The sequence below is a fragment of the Eschrichtius robustus genome, chromosome 3 (genome assembly GCF_028021215.1).
Source record: "Eschrichtius robustus isolate mEscRob2 chromosome 3, mEscRob2.pri, whole genome shotgun sequence".
NCBI classification, from domain to species: Eukaryota; Metazoa; Chordata; class Mammalia; order Artiodactyla; family Eschrichtiidae; genus Eschrichtius; species Eschrichtius robustus.
This window is the reverse complement of record NC_090826.1, coordinates 144701912-144717350: the sequence shown is the minus strand read 5'-3', so window position 1 is coordinate 144717350 and position 15439 is coordinate 144701912. Positions and strand designations below refer to the sequence as shown.

At 36.3% G+C, this 15439-nt stretch overlaps 1 protein-coding gene across 6 annotated transcripts in view; it reads right to left on the bottom strand.

The window, feature by feature from the left end:
• Positions 1 to 15439, bottom strand: part of HMCN1 (hemicentin 1) — a 529724-nt gene that overhangs the window by 258500 nt on the left and 255785 nt on the right. For all 6 annotated transcript variants that reach the window (XM_068541417.1, XM_068541420.1, XM_068541418.1 and 3 more), the window contains exons 16-19: positions 6989 to 7183; positions 4233 to 4328; positions 2924 to 3051; positions 555 to 699 (exon numbers count right to left, since the gene is read on the bottom strand). In XM_068541417.1, the coding sequence (XP_068397518.1) occupies positions 555 to 699; positions 2924 to 3051; positions 4233 to 4328; positions 6989 to 7183 (564 nt within the window). The remainder of the gene's footprint in view (positions 1 to 554; positions 700 to 2923; positions 3052 to 4232; positions 4329 to 6988; positions 7184 to 15439) is intronic.

Sequence of the window (15439 nt, the reverse complement as noted above, 5' to 3'; positions counted from 1 at the left end):
TAAAAAGTTGGTAACGGTTACTCACGAATGGAAAAAAGATAGTTTCTGGATTTTTTATTTGTGAACTTTAAGTTATTTAACACGCAAAAAGATTGTTTGGAGCACATGAAGTGGCCTTTAGAAAAGTTTAGGTCATTTCTAGCAAACACACAAAGGGGTCATTAGTAAGAAAATGCTTGTTGCACAATCAGAGAAGAAGAGGCAGTTTGGATGGTACAATAAGTTCAGCTTGCCTGAAATTAAAATGTACTTTTAAACATAACTCTTTGAGAGCTGAGTTCACTTTTATCAATTAAGAAACCACTTACAAAAGCCCTTGGAGAGACTCAGCGAGTGACTCCCAATAATGTCTTTTTGTATATACAGAAAAGGGAAATCTGGAAAAAAGCCTTAACAATGTAAATATTGTTCAAGAAATAAGGCTTTTTGTTAAGAATAACAATTAGAAAAGATACCTACTTCTTAAAACTAGAAGAACGGAGTTATTTGATTTAAAGATATGAACCCAGCTTTGAACATGGTTTGGAAAGCATTATGATGGGTGCGCCTCTTACCATGCACGTCCACAGTGGTAGTTTTGCTAATGGTTCCAGCAACATTACTGGCCACACAAGTATACTCGCCCCCATCCTGCAGCCGAGCTCTTTCAACATGGAGACTCCCGTCACTGCGCACAGTGATGTAAGGATTTTGGACCAACTTGAAGGAAAAAAAAGTTATTTTATTTTATTTTATTTTTTTTTGAATTTAGTTTTTATTACCATTGTTACAGTAGCCACTTAGATTTAACTTTATGGCTTCAGTGTTGCTTGAAAGGCTTATTATTTATTTATAATTTTTATTGAAGTATAGCTTACTTACAATATTATATTAGTTGCAGGTGTACAACATAGTAATTTGATATTTTTATAGATTATACTCTGTACATAGTTATTATTAAACATTGACTATATTTCCTGTGCTGTATATTACCTTCTTGTAACTTATTTATTTTATACCCAGTAGGTTGTACTTCTTAATCCCCTTCACCTATTTTGCCCCTCCCCACAGCCCACCACCCTCTGGTGACCACTAGTTTGTTTTCTGTATCTGAGTCTTTCTGTTTTGTTATATTCATTTGTTTCTTTTATTTTTTAGGTTCTACATATAAGTGAAAACATGCAGTATTTGTCTTTCTCTGACTTATTTCACTATGTTTAATACTCTCCAGGTCCAACCATGCTATGCAAATGACAAAATTTCATTCTTTTTTATAGCTGAGTAATATTCCATTGTCTCTATATACTATATCTTCTTTACCCATTCATCTGTTGATGGACACTTAGGCTGTCTTGGCGATTGTAAATGAAGCTGCTATGAACATTGGGGTACATGTGTCTTTTTGAATTAGTTTTTTTGTTTTCCTTGGATAGATACCAGGAGTGGAATTGCTGGATCACAGCATGTGAAAAGCTTATTAAAAGTATAATTTTTGTATTGGGTTCTTAATTTTTAATTCATGTCTTAGTTAGCTGGAAAATAACTTCAAGTAATTAAAAAAAATAAAGACCTCTCAGTGGTTTATATTTTGTGACTGTGCACATATGAGAATGACTTTTAATTAAACAGGCAATATTGTGTAAGCCCAAACCAGATCTGCTTTCTTCTCCAACTGGGTTATTAAATGTGTTATAAAATAACAAAATATTTTAACACGCTTAAGTGAAAAATGATGAGCAGAAAATGTTACCAAGAGTAGCATCAATTGTATGTCACTGTGATATACCACCAAAAAGTCTACCCACTAACATCTGTCAGAATTATGCACATATTGGAAAGGGAAAGAAATAGAAACAACACTAATTCCCTGTTTCTGTAATTTTTGTTATCATGAAGGACCCAAATTTCACTTTTACTTTTGGCTTAATTTGTTCTTTTTCAAGAAGGTTTTACTACCACTTGCAAGCCATTTGACATTTTCATTCTGGCAAACAGGCATCATTCAAGCTGAGAGAATGTGACTTAATCTCAACATGCACCCTTTTCAGTGACAGATACAAATAATATTAGAGGGCAATGTATGATATAGGAACTGCATGAGAGAAGGTTGACAACGGTTTCTGTTAAGAATCATCCCCTCTAACTCGGTAACATTTATGCATTTTGTTCAATAATAGGGTACTTTAGTGCTCAAACATATCATCCTATGTTATAAGGGCATTTATTATTGAGTGAGGTGCACTCATTTTTCTCAGGTTTTTATGCAAATACGAACAATTTTACATCTTATCCCATGGAATCAATTCACTTTTAATTGGTACTTCACTAAGGGATTAAGTCTAGATACTCTGGAAAATGGAAGGAAAAATGCTCTGGACTAGGTGAAAATTTATTGCCATAGATAGCATGTTTACAGAATAATTCCTTACAACTGGGAAAATTTTTCACATTCCTTCATAATCAAAAGTCACGCATTGAAAAACAATGACACAAAATAGATCCACATTTTAAAACAGTTCACAATAAAAGAATGTTTGATGATAACAATAAAGATGAATATATAAAATGAAAGAATGTTATGAGAATATTAACATTTTATTACGTCCTGCAAAGAAGGATATAAAATATTTAAATCCTATGGAAAAAAACTTCATACTTGCTTCAGTTATTACATATTCTGAAGAGAGCTTACTAGTTACAAAATTATAAAAATTACACCATTGACTATTTCTCCATCATATTAATTTCAAAATAATATGAACTGCATAAACATGTTAATACTGAAGAAAAGTTTTGGTACTCTTAAAAAATATATGTTTGTATATTTATTACATTAAAATTTCAATGTTTGGAATACATTGCCTCTTACGCAAGAGGCAATATATGAATATGAATTCATATTACGCAAGAGGAATATGAATTCATGGATTTAAAATGTTCTTACCATGGCTGAATTCTTAATCCACCGACGTTCTGGAATGGGATTTCCAGCCAATAGAACACAAGGTAAAGTCAGCTGCTGTCCTTCAATTACACTGGTCACTGGAGGGCTGATTCCAATGAGTGGAGCAACTAAATCAGAGAGAGAACACAGGCACTGTCAGTGCTATTTCATCCAAAGGAAGAAAAATTATTTTATAGGCAAAGATGACTACTAATTACACTATTAGAAACTGAGTTTTCAAGAACAAGATTTTTAAATGTACATGGGTATGAATTGGAAGATAGAGATAAAGGACCCTTCTAAGCAGAGGGAATGGCAAGAGGACAGGTAATAGCAAAGAAGTAGAGAAAGTAGAAAAGAATAAGTCTATGGCACGAAAGGGCAGAAAAGTCAAGCCAAGAAATTTGCAATGTATTCAAATGGAGAGTGACTGAAAGCACTGATAAATAGAAGAGTGGAATCATCAGAACCATTTTCAGGAAATATCACTCTGAGAACTTACTGGACAAGGGAAAATTGGAAGGGATGAGATTAGTGAGTAGGCTGTCATAAGAGCTCAGGCAAATAAAATGAGGTGGACTCTTAGATGGAAATCAGTGAAGTAATTCAACATAAATCAAAGCAAAATCTCTAAGAGAGTCTTCCTAGAAAATTTAAATATACATAGATGAATTAAGGGAGATACATAAAGAAAATTTTATAGAAGTGTACTAATGAGATTTAAAAATCACAATAAATGATGTAATCATTTAAACAATATAGGACTAGTGCATAAATAGAATTCCAAGGAATAGACACATAAGATTATAAATTTAGCATGTGACCAAATGGGTATTTTACTCAGTGGGAAGAGAACATGCCATAAAAATATTAAAACAAATGTCTTACTACTTGGAAATAACAGATATTATATTCTTGCTTCATATCATACACAGAAATAATTCCATGTGGACTAAAATAATAAGTGTAAAGAAAAGAACTAGAAAAGCACACCACCACCCTAACATGTGTGTGTGTCTTGTGTGTCTGTGTGTGTGTGTGTGTGTACTCAGACTTAAATGAATTTATTCAATTGACCTTCATTTCTTCAAATGGAAGATAAGGAGCTTGAAGAGGATGAGCTCTATTTCCAGTTCTAACATCATGAAATATGAAATAGGGTGGGGAGAAGGAAGGCTAATGTAGTAATCAGATGTTTACCTGTTTTTGTTTGTTCGTTTCTTTTTAATGGTACAGGCAAGAGAAGAGGTACTAAGAGGAGTCTGATGTTTTCAAAAAGTGTGGTGTCTAAGTACTTAATTGATCTTACCAAGTCCTGTCACTGTTACTGTTGCCTGGGACTGGATCTTTCCAAACTGGTTTTCAGCTTCACAAATATATGTTCCTTTATCACTTGCCCATAAGTCTAAAAAGAAGAGATTATTTACTCATTCAACATCATCTGTGGAGCATTAACTATGTGTCAGGCACCATGCTTGTGATCTGGTAGTTCCCATTCTAGGGGAGGAGACATACCTTGAAAGCAACAATCATACCACAGTGTGACGACTGCTCTAATTTGAGCTTCAGACAATGAGCTATGGGGACACAGAGACAGAAGTGACTGATGGCACAAGGAGGAGTTCGGGAAGGATTCACATAGGAGGTAATACCTGAGCTGTACCTGAAACAGTAGGTAGAACAGAGGAAGGGCAGTCCAAACCTAATGGGCTGCAAAGGCAAGAGCATGACTTGAAAAATCATGGTGTGTTCAAAGAATGGAAAGCTGCAGTACCACCCTGGGGGCGTTTTGGAGGTTTGCAGGGGCCATTGCTTTCATTGGTCCAATGATCAGGGGAGTCTACTGGCAAAAACTAGGGAGACAATGCATGGGGGGGATTCACGAAAGGAACAATAACCCAAGTTCACCAAGACCTTTGAAGGCCCCACTGGAAATTCATGGATGTGATGACTTTGTTTATAATTATTTGAGCCTACAACCTAATTCTGTATAAGTGGAAGAAAGAAAGAACTCTTGCAAGAATTGCCCACCATTTCAGAAAATCACTTCACCAGACTGGAGTTTCTGAGTCATCAATCCCATATTCCTGGGTCAGTCTACATTTTAGCTCTCAAATTCATGGTGATGTACATAACGTGTATGCATATTGTACGAGCATTGCCAGAGTATTTATCTATTTAAATACATATTATTTTAATAAAAATTACTTTCCTTTGTTTTCCTTTGTACTACATTTTGCAGGTTAAAATAATTTTTATTATGTAGGTTGATCAAATACATAGAATTCTCAGAATAATAAAAAGGATATTTATAAAATATTTAAAATTAAAGAGTGTGTTAGGGGATTAGGATGAGGATCGCTGGGTTACAGGCTGTGTGGGCATAGTCAGGAGCCTGAAGATGAAGAGGTAGCCTGGTGTCTTATAAAACAGTAAAGTTTTATCCTATGAGCAACTGGGGAGTCAAGAGAAGATTTTAAATAGGGGACTGATCGTTACCTTTGCAACTATCTTAACTAAAATAGGCACAGTTTAATCTATTGATAAGACGTTGACAGAGAAAAACACAGCCTTCCAGTATGAATAGTTCCATACTATCCCAAATAAAGAGCAGTGACCAAGTTTCTACTCTGTTAACCACATGCATATAACTGCAGAATTGCATCTGGTAAGCACAGACGGTGTTCACTCTCAAAATTAGCAAACATTCATTTGCCAAGGAAAGCTCAGCAAATCACCTGGTTCATAAGTTATACATTGTTTCTAACCAAGATAGTCTCCATATTATCAACTCGGGCTAATTTCTGTAGAAATACAAAATACCAGGGAGAGCTAAGTTTCTCATCACTAGTTTCCTTTTAGATGATTTAATTTGAACAACTGGGCAACCATCCGTGAATACACTGCCCTCCTTTATTTTTACTTTTCTTTCATTTCCGCTAACTGATTTGTTTTCAGGTCTCATTTGTTTCCCTCTGGGTTGTTTCTCATCACCACCATCACCCTACCTATATGACCCTCCCCATTCTTCCCTCTCGCTCCTGTCTCCTCATATCCTGCAGGGGAGCTGTTATGAAACAGTACTTTCACATGCCTTTTCGTGCCTATGAAGCTTGGGGGTCTATTTTCTACCTCACCAACTACATTTCTTCACCTGCACATTTCAGTTCCTGCACAATCTGACCCAATCTAATGAGTAATTCTGGTAGGTACCTTTGTGACCATCCACTCAGACAGTAGACTGTAAAATGCCTGAGCGAGGAACCCCATATTTGACTTCTGTCTTCACCTAGCACAGAGCTGTAAGCACTTGTAATTAGACAGTTTAATTTGTATTGAAAGTTTAAGTGGCTAATGCACATTTAATATTGTTAATCAACATGAAAATCACTTATTGGGGGCTTTCTACAAAATACCCTAAAAATGCAATTTTATTAAAAAAAGTCAATTAATCATCTAAATGTTTTTACTCCTCTGGTGCCAGTATCCAAATACTCTTAACAATATTTGAAAAAGTACTAAGTGTTTACAAATATCTGAATGCTTAATAGCTTACAGGTAAAAGTTTGGGATGATGGCATATTTGACTTTTTAAAAAATGTTTTGCTCCAGATAGATATAGCTTTTAATCAAAAATTTTTGATAGTGTATAGTGTCCCTATGCATGTGGTTATGTATTCTTGGCCCAAAATAATTAACATTAACTAACTACTAGTAATATTTTACCTTTCTATACAACAGGTGGTACAAGAGTCAATAAAATGTGATTACTTATCCACCTACAGGCCCAGGAGACTCTATTTGCAATAAGAAACAGTGAGATATGAAGAAGTCATATTGCTTCATAAGTCTATATGATATAGTAATGACATAAAATTGAATAAAATGTTATTCATTTATGACAATTCCCAGATATGAGTTCAGTATTACTTTAAAATGAAACGCAACAAACACAAAATATGTTGGCACGATTAATTCACTATTTTAAACATAGCAACACCTATGTATAAAAAATGTATAATTTATATGTATATATTTGTATAAAATATATTTCCTTTAACCTACTTGAAATAAAGAGAGCTCCTGTTCTTAGTTGGCTGATGGAACTCACTGAAAAAGGTCTTGAGTAGATGGGCATGTTGTCTAACCTTCGCCATTTAATCTTTGGTTCTGGATAACCCTGGACATAGCAAGGTAATGTCACATTTGAGCCAATTTCCATAGACACATCAGCAGGTTCTTGTATAAAAACTGGAGGTGCTGGAAGATATTTAAAATGAAAAAAAGTGGTCATTGGTATAGTATACATGTGCATTAAATATAAATTAATTATTAAACTATCAACAGATTGAATTCAAATCAAATCATGGTTCATATAATATTATAAATATATGCTTTACGTATTCCTGCCTGCTGTTGAAATAGATTTTTTTAATAAATGAATAGAGGTACAAAGAAGTTCAACTATTTCCTTAAAGTGATAAGATGGAAAGGGTGGGAATTTAAATAAAGATTTCCTCAACTAAAGGGAATCTTTCATTTTTGGAATTTGTTTTCAATTTTAGTTTACGCCATACTCCTCAAAACTTAAAATTTTCCTACAAATAAGTCTGCCTTGCAACGAAATATTTTTGACACTTTCCAAAACTTACTTCTTTAGGCTGAATTTTTAAATAAACTAATTATATCAGAGTTCATTCTTCAATAGATCACCAAATAACAAGGTAACAGTATTTAATCTTAAATTATATTCTTGGTGTATATCACATTCTTGCTTCTCAATATCTTTCGCATTTTTAATTTTTGCTTTTTTGAGTTAAAGAAATTGAAGCTCGAGAATCAATAATTCAAATTAAAGTAACAGAATAGCATTTGATAAATGGAGAATACGGAGTGCTTAATGTTAGAGCTAAGAAATGATTCAGAAATTATAAAATTATAGGTAAGAAGTCTACACTTATCTACATAATTTAGGTAACCACAGAAGCCAGGGGGAAAAAAATCAGAGGTAACAGGCATACCCTGGAAAACAGAGGAATGCAATATAGGGAGGACGCTGTCAGAAAGCCCAAATAGATGAGGCTCTCAGTATGTCCCACGGAACTTATGAGTAATAATGTTTGAGGTATCAGGCAAGGAGAAATACATAAGATACTATTAGAGGTAACAGATGAAACCTGCTCGTGTAGGACTCTAAGGGGAAGTACCCTAGGGATGTCTCCTTGATAATGTCAAGATTAAACAATGGTTAGGAACTACAACAACCATCACTTATAGAGCCAGAGACTCTGTTAAGTCCTCTTCATTAATTACCTCATTTGATCTTCAAAATATCCCTATGAGGTAGGTACTGTTATTACCCTAATTTTATAAAACTGAGACAGAGATAGTTAATTTGCTAAGTGTCACATGGAGTTGAACAGTGGAACTAGGATTGAAAACCAGGTTGATCTGACTCCAAACTCACAATTCTTTATCATTTTATCAGCCTTCCCTTTTCCATGGGTTCTTATAACTGCCCATACTCAAGCTGGTTATCAGGCTAGTAAGAATGGGTATGGAGATCACTTCTCTCCTTCTCAACAGGAATTCTGGGACTTGGATGTACAGCTATCTCCCAAGTAGCATTAGTGCTTTATTAGCCTGGGCTAAACGACCTCCTTTAACTTTACAGCCACATTTTCGATCATTTCTCCACACAAATCTTATTCTCTGGACAATCAGAACTTACTCTTCTCCAGTCAAGGACTGACCTTTCCGAAATCAGCACCTGTGTTACCACCACCCCTTTCAAATGTGATGTCTGCTGCTGATCTCTGGCTACTGAAATACTGACAATTCTTGAAGGCAGTTCAAAAGGCCCTTCCTCAATGCCATCTCTTACCATCCTAAACGGATATGATTTCTTCCCTCTCTGAGCTTTCACAGAACTCACTCTACACCACCCTCATGGCAATGGCTAAATTCACCCTCTTACTAGACTATATGTTTGACTTTCCCCAGAGAATTTATAGTTGTAACCACATTTTTACCTTTTATAGCAACTAACATGGTACTTTCTGCATTATACATGGCTGCTAGATATTTGTGAATGATTGAATCAATATTAAAACACTTCAACCATAACCTTGTGTGTGTGTGTGCATTAAGTGTATATGATGATAACAACACTGATCCAGTACATTTGAACTTGCATTTTTGAAGAAACATGGCAATTTCAGAAGTGCCATTGTTCGTTTTTTGAAACTACATAAAATAAAATTAAGTTAAATACTACAACTGAGCAATGTGTTTTTAAAAAGAAGTTATGTACCTGTGTTTAGATTTCTCTTACATATATGTGGGAATTTGACTAATAAAAAATAATAGGTAAAATAAACGTATTTAAAAAATAGCTTAGAAAGCAGCTGATTGTGTGCTTATCTTACGTATGTAAGGTCTAGTTACTTTTCTCTGGAGTGATACTAGTCATTTATTCCAGAGCCAGTTGCTTGTCTGAAACAGAGAGGTATAAAAATCCCAGAATATGTTAGGCTCAGAGTGTGAACAGGTCAATATGGAAATAAGACAGAAAATAAATTCCAGAAGAGTAAAAAGATATGCAGAAGCCTGGGATTGATCAAGTATTGGGGAGGAAACCAAGCTTAATGACATAAAGAACATAGACATCAGTGAAAATGGAGACAAAATGAGAATTTTCAGATGTAAGAAAGCCAAGAACAAACTAGATTTAAAAAGGATAGGGGGCAGAGTCAAGATGGCATGTGGAAAGACACCAAGTTAGCATCTCCCCACAATTGGGTGCCTGCCGGCGGCTGGCGAGGGGCCCTGACACCCGAGGAGATGGGAGGAACCCCCAAGTGAACCAGTAGTACATGGGGGGACTGAGGGGGGAGAAGAAGTAGAGGCCAGACAGGATTGGCACCCCTCAGGCTGGGGAGATCAGGAGAGGCAGGTGGGAGGGGCCCTCCGGGAGGAGCAGGAGAGAAGCTAAGGGTGACTGCCCCACCCACTCAGGCCTGGGGAGCCTGCTGAGCTCCCAGGCAGGTCCCCTGCCCCCCAAGGCCTCCATGTCCCCCCGGCCACATTGGTCCTGGGGGCATAAGAGGGAGGCCGGGGAGATCAGGAGAGGCAGGCAAGAGGGGCCCTCCAGACCAGAGAAGCAGGAGAGGAGAGGAGGGCATTTGCCCCACCCACTTGAGCCCAGGAAGCCTGCTGGGCTCCCAGGTGAGGTCCCCCACTCTCTGAGACCGGGGCCTAAGCCCCAGTGCCCCACAGCCCCCAGGGCCTATTCCAGCCCTGTGGGTCCTAAGCATAGGCGCTGCCCACCGCCCAAACCTCGCCCTTGCTTAGGTCTCACCCTCCACAGCCAAGGCCTTTACCCCCCTTTTTTTTTTCTTTTTTCTTTCTTTTTTTTTTTCCTTTTCCCTCCTCTTTTTTACGATTGTGGTACTGATGTACCTTCCAGTTGTTGATTCATCTATATTTTTATTTTTATGTTCTTTCTAACATATCTGTTAGTTTCCTAGCCTAACTTTATTTTTCACTTTGTTATTGTTCTCTCTTTTTCTTTTCTTTTTTTTTTTTGCCACCCCATGCGGCTTGTGAGATCTTGGTTCACGAGCCAGGGGTCGGGCTGAAGCTCCTGCAGTGTGAACTCCGAGTCTGAACCACTGGACTAACAGAGAATAGGGGTATTCCCTCAGACTCTAGGGAAAATTCATCGGAGTGAGGTCTCACAGAGGTTCTCATCTTAGCACCAAGACCCAGCTCTACCCAACAGCCTATAAGTTCCAGTGTTGGAAGCCTCAGGCCAAACAACCAGTAAGACAGGAACACAATCCCACCTATTTAAAAAAAAAAACAAAAAAACACATGAGATGGCAAAAAAATATGTCACAGCTGAAGAAGCAAGGTAAAAACCTACAAGACCAAATAAATGAAGAGGAAATAGGCAATCTAACTGAAAAACAATTCAGAGTAATGATAGTAAAGATGATCCAGAATCTCAGAAATAGAATGGAGGCACGGACTGAGAAAATACAAGAAATGTTTAACAAAGATCTAGAAGAACTAAAGAACAAACAAACAGAGCTGAACAACACAATAGCTGAAATGAAAAAAACACTGGAAGGAATCAATAACAGACTAACTGAGGCAGAAGAACGAATAAGTGAGCTAGAAGACAAAATGGTGGAAATAACTGCCGAGGAGTAGAATAAAGAAAAAAGAATGAAAAGAACTGAAGACAACCTTGGAGACCTCTGGGACGACACTAAATGCACCAACATTCGAATTATAGGGGTCCCAGAAGAAGAAGAGAAAAAGAAAGGGTGTGAGAACATATTTGAAGAGATTATAGTTGAAAACCTCCCTAACATGGGAAAGAAAATAGCCACCCCAGTCCAGGAAGCACAGAGAGTCCCATACAGGATAAACCCTAGGAAAAACACACCAAGACATATATTAATCAAACTAACAAAAATTAAATTCAAAGAAAAAATATTAAAAACAGCAAGGGAAAAAAAAAAAACATACAAAGGAATCCCCATAAGGTTATCAGCTGATTTTTCAGCAGAAACTCTGCAGGCCAGAGGGAGTGGAAGGATATACTTAAAGTGATGAAAGGGAAAAACCTACAACCAAGATTACTCTACCCAGCAAGGATCTCATTCCGATTCAACGGAGAAATCAAAAGCTTTTCAGACAAGCGAAAGCTAAGAGAATTCAGCACCACCAAATCAGGTTTACAACAAATGCTAAAGAAACTTCTCTAGGTGGGACACACAAGAGAAGAAAAAGACCCACAAAAACAAACCCAAAACAATTAAGAAAATGGTAATAGGAATATACATATTGATAATAACCTTGAATGTAAATGGATTAAATGTCCCAACCAAAAGACACAGACTGGCGGAATGGATACAAAAACAAGACCCATATATATGCTGTCTGCTAGAGACCCACTTCAGACCTAGGGACACATACAGACTGAAAGTGAAAGGATGGAAAAAGATATTCCATGCAAATGGAAATCAAAAGAAAGCTGGAATAGAAATACTCATAGCAGATAAAATAGACTTTAAAATAAAGACTGTTATACAAGATAAGGAGGGACACTACATAATGATCAAGGATCAATCCAAGAAGATATAACAATTATAAATGTTTATGCACCCAACATAGGAGCACCTCAATACATAAGGCAAATGCTAATAACCATGAAAGGAGAAATCGACAGTTAACACAATAATAGTATGGGACTTTAACACCCCACTTACACCAATGGACAGATCATCCAAACAGAAAATAAATAAGGACACACAAGCTTTAAATGACACAATAGACCAGACAGATTTAATTGATATTTATAGAATGTTCCACCCAAAAGTGGCAGAATACACTTTCTTCTCAAGTGCAGCCAGAACATTCTCCAGGATCACATCTTGGGTCAAAAATCAAGCCGTTGGTAAATTTAAGAAAATTGAAATCATATCAAGCAACTTTTCTGACCACAACACTATGAGATGGAAACCAATTACAGGAAAAAAACTGTAAAAACCATAAATACATGGAGGCTAAACAATACATTACTAAATAACCAAGAGATCACTGAAGAAATCAAAGAAGAAATAAAAAAATACATAGAAACAAATGACAATGAAAACACGATGACCCAAAAACTATGGGACACAGCAAAAGCAGTTCTAAGAGAGAAGCTGATAGCAATTCAATCTCACCTCAAGAAACAAGAAAAACCTCAAATAAACAATATAACCGTACACTTAAAAACTAGAGAAAGAAGAACAAAGAAAACCCAAAGTCAGTAGAAGGAAAGAACTCATAAAGATCAGAGAAGAAATAAATGAAATAGAAACTAAGAAAACAATAGCAAAGATCAATAAAACTAAAAGGAGTTTCTTTGAGAAGATAAACAAAATTGGTAAACTCTTAGCCAGACTCATCAAGAAAAAAAGGGAGAGGATGCAAATCAACAAAATTAGAAATGAAAAAGGAGAAATCACAACTCACACCACAGAAATACAAAAGATTATAAGAGACTACTACAAACAACTATATGCCAATAAAATGGACAACCACGAAGAAATGGACAAATTCTTGGAAAGGTACAATTTTTCCAAGACTGAATCAGGAAGAATTAGAAAATATAAACAGACCTATCACAAGTAATGAAATTGAAACCATAATTAAAAATCTTCCAACAAACAAAGGTCCAGGACCAGATGGCTTCACAGGTGAATTCTATCAAGCACTTAGACAAGAGCTAACACTGATACTTCTCAAACTCTTCCAAAAAATTGCAGAGGGAGAAACACTCCCAAATTCATTCTACGAAGCCACCATCACCCTGATATCAAAACCAGAAAAAGATATCACAAAAAAAGAAAATTATCGACCAATATCACTGATGAAAATAGATACAAAAATCCTGAACAAAATACTAGCAAACAGAATCCAACAACACATTAAAAGGATCATACACCATGATCAAGTGGGATTTATCCCAGGGATGCAAGGATTCTTCAATATATACAAATCAATCAATGTGATACACCACCTTACCAAATTAAGGAATAAAAACCATATGATCATCTCAATAGATGCAGAAAAAGCTTTTGACAAAATTCAGCACTCATTTACGATAAAAAACTCTCCAGAAAATGGGCATAGAGGGAACCCACCGCAACATAATACAGGCCATAGGTGACAAACTCAACAGTAAGCATCATACTCAATGGTGAAAAACTGAAAGCATTTCCTCTAAGATCAGGAACAAGACAAGGATGTCCACTCTTGCCACTCTTATTCAACATAGTTTTGGAAGTCATAGCCACAGCAATCAGAGAAGAAAAAGAAATTAAAGGAATACAAATTGGAAAAGAAGAAGTAAAACTGTCACTGTTTGCAGATGACATGATACTATACATAGAGAATCCTAAAGATGCCACCAGAAAACTGCTAGAGCTAATCAATGAATTTGGTAAAGTTGCAGGATACTAAATTATTGCACAGAAATCTCTTGCATTCCTAAACACTAATGATGAAAAATCTGAAAGAGAAATTAAGGAAACACTCCCATTTACCACTGCAACAAAAAGAATAAAATACCTAGGAAGAAACCTACCTAGGGAGACAAAAGACCTGTATGCAGAAAACTATAAGACACTGATGAAAGAAATTAAAGATGATACCAACAGATGGAGAGACATACCATGTTCTTGGATTGGAAGAATCAATATTGTGAAAATGACTATACTACCCAGAGCAATCTACAGATTCAGTGCAATCCCTATCAAACTGCCAATGGCATTCTTCACAGAATTAGAACAAAAATTTTTACAATTTGTATGGAAACACAAAAGAGCCGAAGAGCCACAGCAATCTTGAGAAAGAAAAATGGAGTTGGAGGAATCAGGCTTCCTGACTTCAAACTATACCACAAAGCTACAGTAATCAAGACAGTATGGTACTGGCACAAAAACAGAAATATAGATCAATATCTTGTACCTGATAGATCTATCAGGTACAAGATAGAATGCCCAGAGATAAACCCACGCACATATCGGCACCTAATTTACAACAAAGGAGGCAAGAACATACAATGGAGAAAAGACAGCCTCTTCAGTAAGGGGTGCTGGGAAAACTGGACAGCTACATGTAAAAGAATGAAATTAGAACACTTCCTAACACCATACACAAAAATAAACTCCAAATGGATCAAAGAGTTAAATGTAAGACCAGACACTATAAAACTCTTAGAGGAAAACACAGGAAAAATACTTTTTGACATAAACCACAGTAAGATCTTTTTTGACCCACCTCCTAGAGTAATGGAAATAGAAACACAAAAAAAAAACAAATGGGACTTAATTAAACTTAAAAGCTTTTGCACAGCAGACGAAACCATAAACAAGACAAAAAGACAACCCTTAGAACAGGAGAAAATATTTACAAATGAAACAACAGACAAATGATTAATCTCCAAAATTTACAAACAGCTCATGGAGCTCAATAACAAAAAAACAAACCATCCAGTTAAAAAATGGGCGGAAGACCTAAGTAGACATTTCACCAAGGAAGACATACAGATGGCCAAGAGGCACATGAAAAGATGCTCAGCATCACTAATTATTAGAGAAACGCAAATGAAAACTACAATGTGGTATCACCTCACACCAGTTAGAATGGGCATCATCAGAAAATCTACAAACAACAAATGCTGGAGAAGGCGTGGAGAAAAGGAAACCCTCTTGCACTGTTGGTGGGAATGTAAATTGATACAACCACTATGGAAAACAGTATGGAGGTTCCTTAAAAAACTAAAAATAGGACTACCATATGACCCAGCAATACCACTATTGGGCATATACCCTGAGAAAACCATAATTCAAAAAGAGACGTGTACCACAATGTTCACTGCAGCTCTATTTACAATAGCCAGGACATGGAAGCAACCTAAGTGTCCATCAACAGATGAATGGATAAAGAAGATGT